The sequence below is a fragment of the Chamaea fasciata genome, unplaced genomic scaffold (assembly GCF_029207755.1).
Source record: "Chamaea fasciata isolate MVZ Bird 193981 ecotype frontalis unplaced genomic scaffold, bChaFas1.0.hap1 SCAF_7, whole genome shotgun sequence".
NCBI classification, from domain to species: Eukaryota; Metazoa; Chordata; class Aves; order Passeriformes; family Sylviidae; genus Chamaea; species Chamaea fasciata.
The window spans coordinates 13,612,544-13,629,801 of NW_027094092.1; the positions used below are offsets into that span (position 1 = coordinate 13,612,544).

At 39.4% G+C, this 17,258-nt stretch overlaps 1 protein-coding gene across 2 annotated transcripts in view; it reads left to right on the plus strand.

Annotated features, from left to right (window-relative positions):
• The window catches only part of NUCB2 (nucleobindin 2), a 24,404-nt gene continuing 7,146 nt past the window's right edge, over positions 1 to 17,258 (plus strand). The window contains exons 1-8 of one of the 2 annotated variants that reach the window (XM_066187631.1): positions 1 to 132; positions 4,645 to 4,720; positions 10,422 to 10,565; positions 11,175 to 11,282; positions 12,037 to 12,163; positions 14,596 to 14,699; positions 16,310 to 16,495; positions 17,145 to 17,235. In XM_066187631.1, the coding sequence (XP_066043728.1) occupies positions 10,422 to 10,565; positions 11,175 to 11,282; positions 12,037 to 12,163; positions 14,596 to 14,699; positions 16,310 to 16,495; positions 17,145 to 17,235 (760 nt within the window). In that variant the 5' untranslated portion in view covers positions 1 to 132; positions 4,645 to 4,720. Of the gene's footprint in view, positions 133 to 4,638; positions 4,721 to 10,421; positions 10,566 to 11,174; positions 11,283 to 12,036; positions 12,164 to 14,595; positions 14,700 to 16,309; positions 16,496 to 17,144; positions 17,236 to 17,258 lie in introns of those variants that run through there. The other variant, XM_066187632.1, reaches the window with a different exon arrangement.

The following is a 17,258-nucleotide window of genomic DNA, read 5'->3' on the forward strand; positions in this document are numbered from 1 at the left end:
CGCGCCGAGCCCAGCCGGACCCGCAGCGCCGCCGCAGCGCGCCCGCCCGAGCCCCCGCTTCGTGCCCGCCGCCAGCGCGCACCTCGCCCTTACGGAGCGGCGGCTCCTCTCCTGCCGCAGCGGGACCCAAAGGTAGCGCCGCCCGTCCCAGTGCCCCCGGCGGCGGCGCGGAGGCCTGGCGGCGGGGCAGCCGCTGTCGGGGTGGCGGGGGGACGCGCGGTCTCAGCGGCGGAATCGCGGGGCTCGGGGGCTCCCGGGCGTGCGGGGCGGGAGCCCGGCGCAGCTGAAGTTTTCCCGGAGCGCCTCGGCGCCCGCCGGGAAGGCGGCTCCAGGTGTAGGGGGGGGGTGTGCCCGTGTGCCCGTGGCCGCTCCGTTCGTCCCTCCGTCCCCCCGGCCGGCCCGCGGCTGTGCGGGAGCTGAGGGGAGCTGTAGAGCGCCAGCAGCAATGAAGGCAGAGCTGGCAGCGGCGGCGGCTGCGGCGGCAGAAATGTTGAGTGGCTCGTAATTGCACGACCGCAGGGAAAACTTGGGCAGGAGACTCGACGGGTTTCACTAGAAAGGGCACAGCTCTTCAGCGTTACTGCCGTAGAGTCAGAGAATGGTTTGGGTTGGAAGGGACCTTAGAGATCATCTCGTTCCAACCCCGTGCCGGAACACCTTCCCCTATCCCAGGCTGCTCAGAGCCCCATCCAGCCTGGCCTTGAACACTGCCAGGGATGGGGCATGCACAGGTTCTCAGCGCAACCTGCTCCAGTGCCTCACCGCCCTCACAGTAAAGATTTCTTTCCTAATATCTAATCTAAACCTACTCTCTTTCAGTTTGAAGCCATTCCCCCTTGTCCTGTCACTACATGCTCTTTTAAATAGTTTCTCTTCATCTTTCCTGGAGGCTCCCTTCAGGTAGTGAAAAGCTGCAATTAGGTCACCCTGAAGCTTTCTCTTTTCCAAGCTGAACAATCCCGACTCTCTCAAGCCTTTCCGTGTAGGAGAGGTGCTCCATCCTCTGATCAACTTGGTGGCCTCTGGACTGCCTCGAGCAGATCTCTGTCCTTCCTGTGCTGGGGTCCCCAGAGCTGACCACATCTTACTCACCTGGGCTGTTACTCTAGTACCCCTGGAGGAGCTCGGGAAAGTACTCCAGTGCCAGGCTGGCTGCTGTAACTCAGAGATAATTCCAAAAGTGGGAAAGGTTGAGATTATGGCTCTACAGAGGTAACATTTTTTTCTGAAATGAACACGGCTAAAGCTTTCAAAGGAGTTTGCATTTGGCAGCGCTGTTAAGTAAGCCTGTAGGAGAAAAAAGCCTCTGTTGTTTGACTTAGGAGTATTTGCTATGGAAAGATAAGATCCAGTAATTTCAACATGAGACCATCACAGTAACAACAGTGAAGTGTCTGTGCAGCCATGGTATCAAGTTCAATGTGGATACTTGTTTTGTTTTGGGGGTTTTGTCGTTTTCTCTCAACGTCAAGGCAAGTTCTGTAGCTGACGCAATATTGGTGCACCTCTACTCTGAATTCTGAAGTGACTGTCCCTCTCAACCAACTAGAGCAGCACAGGGAAGATTCCTACTGTAAACGCTGGATAGGAGCCACTCAAAGACTTTGAAACCAGGTTTTGTTGTAACTTTTATGGGCCTCTGCTTAAAACTCACAGAAGGTTTATGGGGGAAGCCCACATTTTAAGTGAGCGCTTAAGATCCCGTTATGTTTCTGTGAGCACTTAAGATACCCTGTTATGTTTCTTACTGTCGTTTACTACACAATGATCTTGCACAGTCACAGTGCTGCAGTCCACCATGAGCCACAGATTACTAACCTGGTTACATAGAGTACCTGCTAACTGGCATCATCTATTTTCCCTCTTACTTGCTTCTGTAATCTCTAGAGTGGTAGCAGTGTTTTGTTTTGGAATAAGAAAGATAATTATATTTAAAAAATAACATAGGTTTAAACAAATTGTGCTGATGTAGAGCAATGTGAATCTCATTCACTTCTGACCAAGGCATTTAACATAAAGAAAAGAGAGAAAGTAAATTATAAATTAATATCGCCTGTTGGGTCGGCTTAAAACTTACATTAGCAACTGGATGCAAAGGCATCTGATTTAAGTTTGTTATAACACTGCCTGAGATACAGTTATTTGGTGTCTGAAATTATATTCAGAAAACCCACTGGGCAAATAAAACTGAGCAACAACGATAATTATTTTTTAATAACACTAAGGCAAAGTTTTCATACCTTGGCTGTGCAGTACTGGTAGTGCTGCTGACGTAAACTTTCTGTTCTTATAAGCCAAATTAAAGATTTTCTGTCACAAACTACCCCCCCCTCCCCCATTATACATACCTAACTGAAATTACAGTCATGAAAGTGGAGAGCAGTAGTTCTCTGAGGTAATAAAAAATGTAAAATATATTGACTTAAATGTCAGAGGTGTGGAAATATTGATGCAGTAGTTTTAGAGCTGTGCTGACTAAACAAATGCACTTTACATAAGAAAGATAAAATCATTTACTGTTGAGTTTGAAGCCGCTATCAGCGCTTCCTATGGTTTGAACTCCTGTGTGGAGGTATTTGATCTAGTGAGCTGTTGTGCTCTCAGTTTTGATTGCTCAGTAAGCACAAAAGATTTCTCTGCAGTTCCTGTCGGATATGTAGCAGACAAAAGCCTTTTGGACAGGGGTGTGCTTCTATGTAGATAAAGTCATGATCAGATGCTAATGCCAAACCAAATGAAATCAGAGTCAAAAGTCACATTACTTTCAGTAGTTTTTGCTCTTCCATATATGTGTGATTTGACAGTTGGAAGCGCAAAAGAAACTGCATTTCATTAGAACCATTTTAATCATATTCAGTTGTAAATATTATTCTTCATCATAGGTAATTCAAGAGAAGTGTAGATCCTTTTCATGCATTTCTCCTGCTAGTCATTATAAAACTAGAATGGGATGTTGATGCGTGTTTTTGTTTCTAACCAAGTAAAGATCAATGGGAATTAGCAAATTGTGAACATAAATCTCCTTAAGTAGCTATCTTTAAGTGCCTAAATATTTTTAAATCTGTCTCCGTGTTGTTAGATCTAGATTTATTCTGGATAACTATTTTGTATTTTTTTTCAACGGGGGAAAAGGTACCTTGGACTCCTGGGGCATTCAGGGCTTACTTTAGCATCATCACTTGTTGTTGACTAGAGGAAAATGCATATTGTTAGAATAATTGAAATACTTTTTGATTGGTGTTAGAGTTTGAGCTAATTCATTGTTGGCTTGCAGTAGCCCATTTGAGGTTGCTTTTTACATCAGCACTGCCAAAATTGCTGTTCCCATTTATGAAAAATGAATTTATGAGACTCCAAGTTACCGTTGTGTTATGTTCTGTGTGGGAACTGAAATTAGAGTGCAGGAAACTATAGTTATAGCAGTAATTTTTATTTCTTAATTTCCTTTTGAAGTTGATAAGATTTTTATCAAATATACATTGAATTCAGTACAAGTTTTTGCTTGACTTTTGGCTTCATAAATCTTTTTCCGAGGCAACCTTGTTGGAAAGAATTAATAAAACCAAGCAAGTTGCTTTGAAAAGCAAGGCTAATATTTCAGCATTCTCCAGTTAGTAGGGTAGCTTTGTAGACAGTGCTATCTACTTATTGAAGCAAGGGTAGGGAAATTCCTTGAAGGCAGGCAATATTGTAAATATGTACATGTGTTTTTGTGTGTGCACAAAGGTTTTTAAATGATGAACCATTAACTTTGCAACAACAAGAAGAAAAGTTTTCAGACTTCACTTAGGACAGAGCTAAGCATGTGGAGCATCAGCCATACACTTTGCTTCTCTGCCATCTTTCTTTCTGGACATAGTTGTGTTGTTTCGTGATATTATCCTATACCGTGTGTGGTTTGAACATAAAATTGCTCTTTCCCACTCGAGTATTCATAGTTTGTGTTACTACTGGATGACTCATTTATTAAAACAGCCGAAGTGCATTTTTTAAAAGGAGGTTCTTTCAGCAGATGTTGTACTAGGCACAGCCGAGGCATGCTGTGTTTTCTGGGAAGCTGAAAAAAGCAGCTGTTCCATCAGCCAGCTTTTAGTTGTAAAGAGAGTTAAGCAGCTTGAGTGCAGTGAAAATATAACAAATACAAGTCACAAGAATTTAAGTCAAGTAAACAGAATGGGGGAAAGGATTCTGCTGCCTTTATGTACCTAAATAATACTGTTTAACAAAGAACTATTTTCATGCAAGATTAAAATGCTTCTTGAAAAAATAAGGAAGGTTTCCTGGTGTCCTGGTGCAGAGAACTGAGTGGGATGTGCTCTAGCAAAAGGTTAGGAGAGTGTGACCAATGTGAAACTTGTTGGATATTGGCCAGGAAAAAAAAGCAACATCTGAATCATGGGGTTAGTCAACAGCATTGAAAGAAGAAGAAAGAAAAATACTTGAAGGATAATGAAACTTTATATATATATAATTATATAGCAATAATAGCTGGCTTATATAGTTAATAGCTTGCACATTAAGTTCTAAAAGGATCAGTTTTCATTTGGGAAGGGAGGGGTGCAGGTGTTTTTGTGTTTTGAACGTTAGCTATTGCAGCTTGTAACCATTTCCCTTTGCATGTCATTTCCTGCTGGTGTCTTCAAGGAGCGAACTCTGTGTGGGGGACTGGTAACCAAGTGAAGAGACACCTTCACCAAAACCAGAGGTTTACAGCCTAACAGTGAGTGCAAACAGGTTTTTCCACTTGCTTCTCAAAATTGCTGCCACATGTCAGCTGTGCTTATGCCAGATTAACCTCATTGGACAAACAGTGTGAAGAAAATGCATTAACTATTGATTCATACATTGCTTAATGTATGATAGCTTAGGCTGTCTGTGCAGCACGTGCTCCTAAAAAACTGGGGGGGACTAACACTGGTGTTTCCAAGCAGAGTATGGCAGAAGAATTACCTGTTTCTGCCTAATTTCAAGTATTTAATGTAGTTTTTTAGGGTTCTGTAAGGGGATCAATTTATAGATTTGCAAATAAATTTTAAAGAACTGGAAAAAGCCCACGGAATGAAACATTTCCTGTTTAAATTGTGATACGTGGACAGGTATATTGCTCTTTCAGAGAGGCGAGAACAGACTGAGGATGCTAAATGACTGGAGCTGACTGATGAGGGAATACTTCACATCTCATTCTAGAACTGAGGATGGAATATCCTTAGAAAAATAAAAATCAGTAGATATATTTGATCTATTTCCTGGCTTTCTTCTTTTAATTCAGCACTGCCTGTGAAGATTTTCATTTCTCCAGTGTACAGCATAAAAATAGGAAGTCACATTACAGTCATGACTGTAGAGAACATTACTGTTATCCTGCACAGCTGCACTGTGTCTCACACAGGTTTAATTACTTCCATATCAGACAGAGCAGGCATATGTGAAATTTGTGAATAGGTAGGTTTATTTGTGTATTATGTGAGTCCAGATTTATGTGTTCATTGTCCATCATGGTACACATAGGTTTGGCAAGTGCAAATGTGCAATGTGACATTTACAGGGTTGTGCTGTCTTGCACCGTAACCATCCACTAGGCTTCTACATGTGCAGACACTGGATCCTGATATCACTCTATTGCTTTGCCTATCTCCGTTTTAGAGGCTTTGACATGGAGTGTCTCTGTAAAAATACTTGAGCTTTGCTGGGAAGCTGATGGAGATGACAGTACTGCATGATGCTGTTTTCTGGGCAATGGATGCTACGTTAATGACAATTAATTTTTGGGTTTGTATTATAACACCTGGCAGCTGTATAAAATAGGTGTTTAGCAGCTTGTGTTACTGTTGCTAGAACAAACTTTAGAAGTAGCACTTTGTAGTTACCACTCAAAGCCTGTAGCTCTTTATAATTCAAATGGTCAATCCCGTTTCACTGATGTTGATAGGAATTTGTGATTAACAAATTATCAAGATTGCTAGCAGGCAGCCTGCAGTTTTTCTTTTCCAGTTGTCTTTTTCTGTTCATGCAAGTACATTGGTGACTGTTTTCTCCTGACTATCTTATTCTTTTGCCTTTCACTGTGTTTTTTTTAAATACTTGGAGAAGTTTTTTTCCTTTTCACTGAAAGCTTAGGATATTGGCTCTGTTTATAAACTACAGTATTTGTCAGTTCTAGAGCACTACTTTTATGATTAGTTCTCTTTATGTACTACTAGTGGAAAAGTTTGTTTATCCCTCTTGTAAAGATACCACTGATTTCTGATACCAGCAGATTACAGTTGTGCTACCTTTACATCTAGATGGGCGACTTATCTTTGACTAAAATCACTTAACTTCCAGATGACAATTGTAACATTAACTCTCCATCTGTCTTTGAGAAAGTAGTCAGCTGGGCAGATCCATAACAGTTTATATTTCTAGTAAAGCCTAAAGAAGTAGGAAGAATAGTAATAATAAAAATAATAATTATATGCCACATGGCAGGGCAGGAGGGTGTATGCTGTGCATCATGTACTGTTAATGGCAGTGGGCAAACTGACTGTGCTCCTCTTCTGCAGCACCCTCTGTGATTGTTCACTTGGTGTCTCTAGTGCAGAAGAAAGCCACATTCCTGGGTCAGACATATGGATGCACTGTAAATGCCTGGGAAGGGATGGGCATGCAGGAATGGGTTTCCAGAAGTCCAGAACTCTTAAAAGCAGCTGGTAGCAGGCTGAGAGTGGAATGAATTCTCTTGGTGGAACACAAAAGGGAATCCCACTTTTCTTGTAATCTAGCCTTTTCTCACTCTTCCCTACAGTTGCTGAACTTGAGAATTGTGCTGAGTTTTTCTGGCAGGTGATTAATGTCAGATTTTGCAATGTGCCTGGTTTCTCTCTTCTAATATACGTCAGAGTAGAAGGTGCTCAGTGACTCAGGTGTGACTGGCACACTCTAAAGGTTGACTCATGGCTTAGTCACCTGCTTTTCTTAAGGAAATTTTGGTGAGTATGGTCTTGGACTAGTAGATACCTAAATACAGTAACTCTGTTTTCACTGGGTAATTGCTTTTTATTCTAATAATTGTATTTCCAATTTACTTGTTACATCATGGTTGGGTTCCTCAAAATACTGTGGGAAATTCTGCGTTAGGCATAGTTGTCTGCAAAGTCAGCTGTGGTGACAGAGATATTGTTTACTTACCCATTTTGGACTCATCTGCTTTTAACTCTTCCCAGTATGTGTGAATATTTTTAGCTTGTTTTATCAAAAAAACTACAATAAAAACACGCACTGCACAACCTGAAGCAAAACTGCCCGATGAAAGTCTTCTGAGCAGCCTATTGCATCAAATAGATCTGAAGAACGTACTGTGATATCATCCAGTCTTTCCTATTATGTATGACAGCATGTAATTACAAAGGTTAAAATAAAACCCCATTGCCCATGAGCATAAATTTCACAGAATGTCAGCAGAGCCAATGGCACTTAGTTTGATTAGGTCTTTTGATAAATCCACTCTGCTGACTACTGCAGAAGTAGTTGAGGATGATACAGCTCCAGTTGCCCATCCCAAATCTGGAGGTGATTAGTGCTCCCTCATATGGGGTTTGGCAAAGCAACGTGGTTACTTTTATCTCTGATGTTTCAGCTCAGCATGAACATTTTATCTTATCAGTGTTCCTCAGGACAAGGAAAAAGTCTGAAAAATCTAAGTGTTCATAAAAATCTAATCTTCAACCTAAACTGGCAATCCTTGACTCCACAACTGTTCATGTTATTAGAAGCTGTAGGTCAGGAGCTTTAAGAGATGTCTTTAAAATGGATCAAAGACTAGATGTCATTGTTGAAAGTGTTGGCTTTAGCACTTGCCATAGGCAAAGAATGAGTCAATGCCAGACCTGTGGGAAGCACCTGAGTTTCTGGCTTTCTGTGCATATCTGCCATCACCTGTTGGCCTTGAGCATGCTCATTTCATAGCCACATAATGATTTTCTAAAACACCGTTTACGCACCTTGCATAACTAGAGCTGTGTATAATAATAATAATAAATTACTTTTATTACTATAATTTTACATATATATAAATATTATGGTTGAAAAAATCCCCATCTATCAGGTTCCAGATTTTTAGTATTATCAGAAGGCTACACTGTTTAAAAATGAATACTTCAAACATACATAACCTTTTAAAAAATGTTTTGCAAAATGCTGAGAGCATATAATTATTATATACTTGATAAGTATTTTGGGGTTTATTAGTTTTGTTTCACATGCATTTCCTAGACTTCAAGCATGCTTATGTCCTTTCACTTAGAAACTACTAGACAGCCCCATTCATATTCTCCAAGAACTTCAGCAAGGTGGGGCTTTGTTTTACCTGTAGTACTGAGAACTATTCTGAGTCTTGGCATCTACATCAAGATTAGGAGACTTGAAGACCTAGTATTTGTTAGTTATCATCATCATCATCTGTGATTAAATGCTGTTGAAATTACAAACCTAGGCACAGCATTTATACAACAATATTCTGTAATAAAAAACACCCAACATACTGGAACATTGGCATTTTTAAAAACAGTAGTGAATAATTAACCCTTCCACTCATCTGCTTTGTAAGTTCCTGCAAGCCAATAGTTCGTGTAGAGCTTTAGAAATTAATTTACCAGTTCCAGCAAATCAGTCTGGTTCTGGTTTCTTTTTGTGTTTGTTTGCTTGTTTTAAGGGCATCACCTAGGCAGGGCTAGTCAGACTTGTGAATCTGACAGCAGTGCTGACATCCAATCTCAAATGCTCAATGGGGCAGCAACAATAGCTCCTGCTATCCCATCTGGTAATGATCAGATATTAGTTATTTTTAAAAATGCAAGTATGAGGGTATTTGCAGAGCATAATCCATTTAGGCTCCTTTAGCTGAAGATGTGATTAAGAGAAAACAGTTTTAGAAAATTCTTGTAATTCTTGAGCCTTCGACATACAAAAAAAATAGATGGATAGGTGGATATACTTTTATCTCCAGCTATTTCCTCATCCCCAACAAAAGAAATAGTATCTCTACACATCTTGAATGCTTTTTTTTGTTTGTTTGTTTTATGAGAGTGCTTTTATATTCCTAGCAGTTGAATAAGGGGGAATAAAGGGTGTCAACAATGCTTAATATTAAGTACGTACCACTATCATCATTTATTGCCATAGTAAAGGGCAGCTTAACCCAAGCAAAAGCAATGCATCCTTGTCAAGTACCAGATCATGCAGTCAGGAAAACTGGCACTGACACCATAATTAGTTTGTCCCTCTTACCCCTCCCCCTAAAAAGAGATGTGGTGGTGGTGGCCGTAAGTACTTTTGACAGAAATCCTCGCATGACTTACTGAAGCACTTGTACAGAAATTCTCCTTGTAGCAGGTATACTTTCAATTTATTTGACTGCACATTACTTCAATATTATGTCTTTTTCTTTGACATATCTAAGCTAATTTTAGACAGTCTTTGACTGGCAACTTTCACCCTCTAGGAGGTGATTTATATTTCCAATATAATAAAGGAATTTGCTCAAACTTCTTATAGAATACGCAGAGACAGTGGAGTGCCACAGGCTGAATTGGCTAGATTGTCTCAAGAGCCTGACTTTGCTGTCAGATGCCAGATTACCATAATTCCTTTTTTTTAGCTGGATTCCCTGTACTCACTCTATCTAATTATTCCATCTTGCCAGCTTCTGAATGAATTATTTTCAACAAGTTTGATAGAGGGGAAGAAGACAAAGGTCAAGAGCTCAAAGTGCTCAGTGCACATCAAATTATGTGTGATTTAGCTCCACTTAAGACACTAAAGAAAGGGTGGGGAAAACCAGCTTAATAAAGCCCTGGCCTCAGCAGCAATATCAGGTAGTGTGAGTTCCTGTTGTTTTTCAGGAATCTCTATCCACCTGAAATATGGATAGAACATGGATTGTAAAATATTCTTCCTGCAAAAAAATTTTGGAGGGGATCTTGGCTCCAAATTAGGCAAAGTATTTCAGCGTTGAAACATAAAATCCACTGGCATTACAACCCTAAGAGCTGATTCACTGTCCCTGATGATCTTCAAGAGTTTGCCAATAAATTCAGCAAAGGTATGATCCAAGTAGGAATATCAGTTATGTGAGACTTGAACATCCTAAATAGGTGTTCCCATCCATTACTGATAATACCTCATCATGTTACAAACCTCTCACCATTTACAACTTAGGTTTGGCACACTAGTGGAAACCAGTCTGAGGAAATCTGTTTGCCTAAGAACGGCCTTTAAAAATTAAGGCTGTGTTTACTTCTTTGAGTTCTTGTATTCTTTGAGAGCAGGACATTGTGAGGAAAGTGGGTTATTACAGGTATCCATGTAGGAATGGAAAAATATTTTCCTCAGTACAGTAGGATAACATGATGTATGTTAATTTGTGTGACCTGGTCTCATTTCAGATGAAGAGGTTATCTGTCCTGCTCCAACAGTGTCTTTTGCTGATGACATGTCTCCTAATGGCCTTGAAAGCTGTACCTATAGACATAGATAAGACAAAAGTCAAAGCAGAAGGCCATGTAGAAGGAGAGAAGGTAGAAAATCCAGTAAGTATAAAGAAACTGATCTAATTGTTTATCCTAATTGTTACTAATCTGGACATAGCAAACTCCTTTAGAAGGAAACTAATATTCCCCAGTATTGTCAGTGTGTGTGCCATCTGCTATGGGGAGGTCCTATTTAAATTTGCTCTTTATTTTTTTTCAATGAGCTGCTAAAGGTGAGGTAGCACATGGAAGGAATTCCCAGCTTACAAGAGGAGGAGCATACTGGTCCACAGAGACTTACTTCAAGAGACTGGGTGGTGCCTTAGGAAGTTCCATTCGCTGATTCCAGTTCAGTGTTTCAAACAGAACAGTAACAAATGAATTCCACTGTTTTAAAAAAGCCACACACTATATTAACGTGACAGACGTTTGTGTATTACAAGGATTCCTAATCACTTTCCTCCTCTTCCTTGTCAGTTGCTGAAACAAATGGATCATAAATTGCTCTAGGGCAATGATGCAAATCTGAAAACACGAAGATATGTAAGACAGCATAGTGCCTGTGTTGCTAAGATTAGAGTGTCAGTTTAATAACTGTATTTAAACAAAACTAAATAACTGTGTAGTCTTTCCTCAATTTCCTTTTTTTTTTTTTTTTTTTTTTTAAAGGATACAGGACTTTATTATGATGAGTATCTCAGGCAAGTAATAGATGTCTTGGAAACTGATAAGCATTTCAGGGAGAAACTCCAGACTGCTGACATAGAAGAAATAAAGGTAGGTTCAAATTAAAAAAAAAGAAGAAAAAAAAAAAGAGTTAAATTGAGGTTAATTAAATCCATAGTCATGAGCCATGTATGTTGTATTCTTTCTTCCTTTAGTTCCTGGCTCTAGGTGGTGGCTGTTGTGCATTGCCCCTTCAGGAGCTAGAAATTTAGGAAGGGACGAGCAGGAAACAGTCTAAAGTGACAGTCTTAAGAGAAGATCCTGCCTTTTGTGTTTCCTTTAATCCCTCACGTTGCTGTTGGCAGCTTGTGGCATCTTTTCCTTCTGTGCTGTATGTAGTGTTACCCTTGGAGGTTCCTCTCCATTTCCAGGTTCTGGCAATACACATCAATGGGTGCTGCTGCCTTGTACCTTCCCTCGAGCCTAAGAGCCCTCCTTGAGTGGATGAGGCACTTCATGTGCTTCTCACAGTTCTTTTGAACTCAGCTGAGAATATTGGATCAAGAAATTTGTCACAAATGTTATTAGGCATTGCTCCTTCGAGGTTATGGTCTTGCTCTTTGGAGGAGCAAGATACTTAGAAATTCTCTTTTCTGAAAGCTTTTAGGATTCCTCTCTGCTTCCATAACCAACGGCATAAAAATTTTGAATATGCTCTTCAAAAAATTGTTGAGATTCTTACAGTGCGGGCTACAGTATTGCCAGAGACTGCCATTAGTCTGCTGTCTTGCAGCTTGTGTCTAATGGGAATCCTAAATGCTTCTTTCTTCCAGTGTTTATGCATGACTTCTTTGTTTTTTGACAGAGTGGAAAGCTAAGCAGAGAGCTTGATTTAGTAAGCCACCATGTGAGAACACGGCTGGATGAACTAAAAAGACAAGAGGTGGCAAGATTAAGAATGTTAATTAAAGCTAAAATGGATTCTGTTCAAGGTAAGAATACAGAATTTATCTAGGTGAGTTAAGAGATGGAATTGCGTTAGAGAAATGTCAAAGTCCAGCAGTTGTGCATTGTTTGTTGTCACCAATAATGACTAAACAGAGAGTGAGTGTCCTTTCTGAGCTGGCCTGGAGCTATTAAAGACCTGTCGTTATAGGAAGCTGGGGAGAAGAGAAAAGCCATCTCTGTTTTATAAATAACTGAACTTGTTTCTGTCAGTGGATTTTTCAGATACTTCTACCTCTTATTTTCAGCCTCTTATTTTTGTAATGCATCAGTTCATAGATTACTCACAGAGAACCAGTGAAATGGTAGGACTCTAAGGAAAAAAAAACTGACACACTATTTCATATCCTTGCAGGGTAGAAAATCAATTTTTTTGGTCAGTATTTTACTATTATAAAAGTGTTTGCAAGTTTTCGAGGGGAATTCCAAGGAACTGAATACATAATCCATCAAATAAAGTACTCCTAGAATAAGGCTCTGTCTTGCAGGCTAAGCTGATTTAGATACGGCAAATAGACTGAAGAAGTGTGTACATGCAAATAAATGTTCATGGGGATGTTGTTACTGTTGCAGACAAGCAGTCCAGTGACATCATGGTGACATTCACAGCTAGGTGACAGCAGCTAATGATACCTGGGTGTGTACACAGTTGTTTTAAGTGTTTTGAAGTTTAATGGACTGATTGATTACTTCTACCCCTCTCTGCTTTCACAAATCAGTAGTAACTAACAGAGTGGGCTTTAGAAAAGTAGTTCCCCCCAACACCTCAGATCTTACTGTGTAAATGTGAGATCTAACATTTGGGAACAGATTATTGCAGTTCAGAATATTCAGATGAGTACTAAGATGTAAAACCATTTTGCAGAGTTTATAGTCAGCTTTCCCCATGAGTTCTTCACATCATACATGAGTATGGCTAGATTACCTATAAAATACAGCTGCATCTACACACCTGGACAACATTTTGGAATATGCACAGGGGGGGCTTCTATAGCAGCAGCAGGCAGAGTGGTTTGACTTCTTTTATTTGCTCTTTTCCCTATAACACCACTAGTATCTTAGTCTTCTGTCTGATCTACAAAAAGAAAAAAAAAGGCACACAAACCCCTCCTCTTTTCTTTCCTCTCAGCTGGATCAAAAAACCCCAGACAATTAGATCTGAGATTATATTCAGCATGTATTCAGTCCTCACCCAGATGTTTTTTTAAACATTTTCACCAAGATCCTTCTTGACTGATCAGTACAGGCCAGAAGAATGTTAGGAGTTGGGTCTTAGATCATACAGTAATGTGGCAAATAAATAGTGTCAAGTAGAATGAATCTAAATGTAAGAGATGGAGAAAAAATGGGTTTGGGGGTTGGGTTTTTTTTACTGTTTGTTGGTTTTTCTTAAGTCTATTATTACTCTTCTAAAAATGTTTCAAACACAGACAAAGACACATATATTTAAACAGAAATTATGATCTCACCAGGGAGGAATGATGGCTGAAATCTGCCCTGGCCAGTGTTTGCTGTTTTGTGTTAATAAAAACACAGCATTGATTGTAAAGCAGATAGTTCGTGAAAGAACAGTATGTTCAAAAATGTGTTTTCCAATTTTTTCTTAAACAAATAAAATATTCTTTGCTAAGCCATCTAGTAAAAGCTTGTCACAACTGTTGTACTTGAAATACCAAAACATACACTTCTTAAGAGAATGTTACTATGTAGCATCAGTGTTCAGAGACCATGACAACAGCCAGAAAAGCTGTGATAGAAATGTCTTATTAGTGCATTGTGTGTTGATATTGGTGGATATCACTCCTCTCACAAGGAAGAGAAAATGTTCCCAGGTTTTAGACACAAGACCTGCCTCTCCATTCTCTTGCACTTCTCTTTTTTCCACAAATGAAGTTTGAATAGCTGCTTATTTGGTTTGGTACAATTTTACACCATGTTGTACATAAATCTTTGGTCAGATCCGTGTCATTTGCAAAATGTCCAGGGCAGTAGAAGAGTTGGACTTCTCCCCGTAGAGGAAAAAGATGCAAATTGTTAGATTTGGTGGAGCACAATTTCAGTTATCTCATTTATATAAAAGATAATAAAATAATTTTTTTTAGTTTGTAAAGCTCAAATTGATCATACTTTCCCTTGCTGAAACAGAAGCTGTAATTTGTGCATGTAAAATGATTGTGTACAGTGCAGCACTGACCCATCAGAAGGAATGTAGTGCAAATTGCCATCAAGTTGGCCAACCTGCTTCAGGAAGAGCAACTTTAGAAATGTTACTGTAGTTTCCTCCAACGATGAAAAAATTTTTCAGTCCTCAGGGAACCTCAAGTACTGAAAAGGCATAAGCTCCCACATGAAAGACTTCCTGATTTTTCTGGATTTCAAATTTATTTTGATGTTTTACGTGTATACCTTGTTCTTCCAGACACTGGTATAGACCATCAGGCTCTCCTTAAGCAGTTCGAGCACCTGAACCATCAGAATCCTGACACCTTCGAACCTAAAGACTTGGATATGCTGATCAAAGCAGTGAGTGCAGATACAAACTATTGTGGGGGTTGGGGTTTGAATTATTACGCTTTTTACCTCTGGTAAAGGGAAGTCCTTTCCTATATACCACATTTTATAAACGGCATGCAGTTTTCATTTTCTGAGAAAAGTCAGTTGTCTCCATGCGCACTTGAAAACTGTTGCCAGTGTGCATGATGAAGAAGAGTCCATAAATTTTGGGCTGTCACCTTAACAGGATTTAACATTCATATGCCAGTACAAGCAGCTTTGGGAATAAAATACACCTTTCTGAGAGCCTTTAAATTAAATACAGGTGAGGTAGGAGAACTTTTTTCCCATTTTTTTTTCTGATTTCTATTTCTAAATTATACAGGAGTCTCATGGAATGATGTAAATAATCATATCTAACCTAGCCAAATGAATTTTGGGATCTATTATATATGCATCAAGCTGCAAAACCACAGCAGAGTAGAATTTGAGATAGCAATATTAGAAACTGCTTATACTGGGCATGGCATTCAGTATCTGTTCAGCAGATTCAGTATCAGTCACAGGTGTGTGGGGTTTATTCAGGGGATATAGTTAAGCTAAGCATGCCATGGCTTTTTTCAACTGCTAGAGAAAAATAGACTTCCCGGGGGAAAAATGTCCCAGATACACTTCAGAAAGCACTGCATGTCTGACATGAGAATTTGAAGTCTTTTTATACTTTAAAAATAAATTGAAAGATAATTTCTGTGTAAGTTTTTTACCCTTGGAAGATTTTATCTCCATTTTCTGTAGAATTATTTTTATAGCGATACTGTAATTTTTCTAAACATTTCTGAACACCACTTCTGGGAAAATTCTGGTTGGCTTGGAGAAGCATATCCTTAACAGAGCAGTTCTTTTTATTACATACTTTATTTTGTCTTCTCATTTCTCAACCAAGATACTGACAGGGTGTAATGGGTACAGAAGGGGGTCTTAGCTTTGGAATTGTTTTTTAAAACATACAGTGAATCTGAAAAGTAAAATAAAATAAATAATGGAGAGACAGTATCAGGTGTATACATATTACTTTGAAAAGCACTACAAAAATATCCTTTAGTACTTCTGCCCGTATAAAAATGACACAACTTTAAACTCTATACAAGAACTTGTAGGAAATTCTTCTCTAATACCCATTCTCTCAATTTAATTGTGTGGGTTTTTTAATTCAATCTGTATTAAGCTGCTGCAAACTAAGTCCCATTATTAATGGAGGCACTTTTGTCATTAAACTGTCAGATAAACTACAAATGTTCTTATTCTGAAATGATCAAGGAGTTAATGGTATTGTTAGTGTAGGACTTGATTAACTTAAGTTCATTTATTACTCACTGATGAGAAAGGACACTTTGCAGCCTTCTTACAGCACCATGTAATTGCAAAAATTGTCCAACAGATGAACCATTACAAAATAACTTCTGTGAAAATGACCAAGGGAGGAGAGATGTTTCTGCATCAGTGTCATGTGAAAGGAATCCCCAGCCGGTCTGCCTTGAATGGCAAAATGGCCAGCCTTGCCCACTGATCTGAACAATACAGTGTTTATAATGTCAGATTATGTTATATAATCATCTGTCTGCATGTATCTGTATTTTTAGGCTACAAGTGACCTGGAAAACTACGATAAGACTCGCCATGAGGAGTTTAAGAAATACGAGATGATGAAAGAACACGAGAGGAGAGAGTATTTAAAAACACTAGATGAAGAAAAGAGGAAGAGAGAAGAATCCAAATTTGAGGAGATGAAGAAAAAACATGGAGATCACCCTAAAGTTCACCATCCTGTAAGGCCACAGCCTGTTCTTATGTGAATGAGTGTGAGCTTTCCTTTCCAGAGAGAAAAAGCTGATAATACACAGAGGGGTGGATTGTGTTTGTTCTCATCATTTGCCTCCTCTTACTGAAATGGGAGCAAAGAGTGGGCACACTGCTGAGAGCATTACAAACCCCACTGTATGAACTCCCATTCTTTCTCTACAGATGTGTTATTTGCTGCCAGAATTCTTACAAAGACACTGAAATTCATAAGGAAGAAGTCAGAACAGTATTCAAAACTATAGGGATGCCTGCATGATGTGCCTGGCCTGCATGGAACTGCATCACAGTACCATTTGCTCTAGGAAAGGCAAAATAATTCAGCTCCCTTCAGCTATTGTTTCTGGATGGGGCTGTGTGGCCATGACTGATTATTACAGGTGCTCCTTTCCACAGAATATGCATTTCCTTTACACTCCCTCTTTCCCTGGGCCTTTCTGTCTAATGAAAGTATTAGACTTGACCAAAAGGGAAAGAGAAAATGCCACTGACTCCATTTGCCACATGACTAATCAGCAAATAAAGCAAGCCTTTCAGAGAAACCATAATGCAAAGGTAGTGCAGGGAAATTAAACTAAACTGTCTTTTGAATAGTTTTTCTTTGTAACCAATCTATAGGGAAGCAAAGATCAACTGAAAGAGGTGTGGGAAGAAGCAGATGGACTAGATCCTAATGAATTTGACCCCAAAACATTTTTCAAATTGCACGGTAAGAGGTTTAGTTTTAATCTA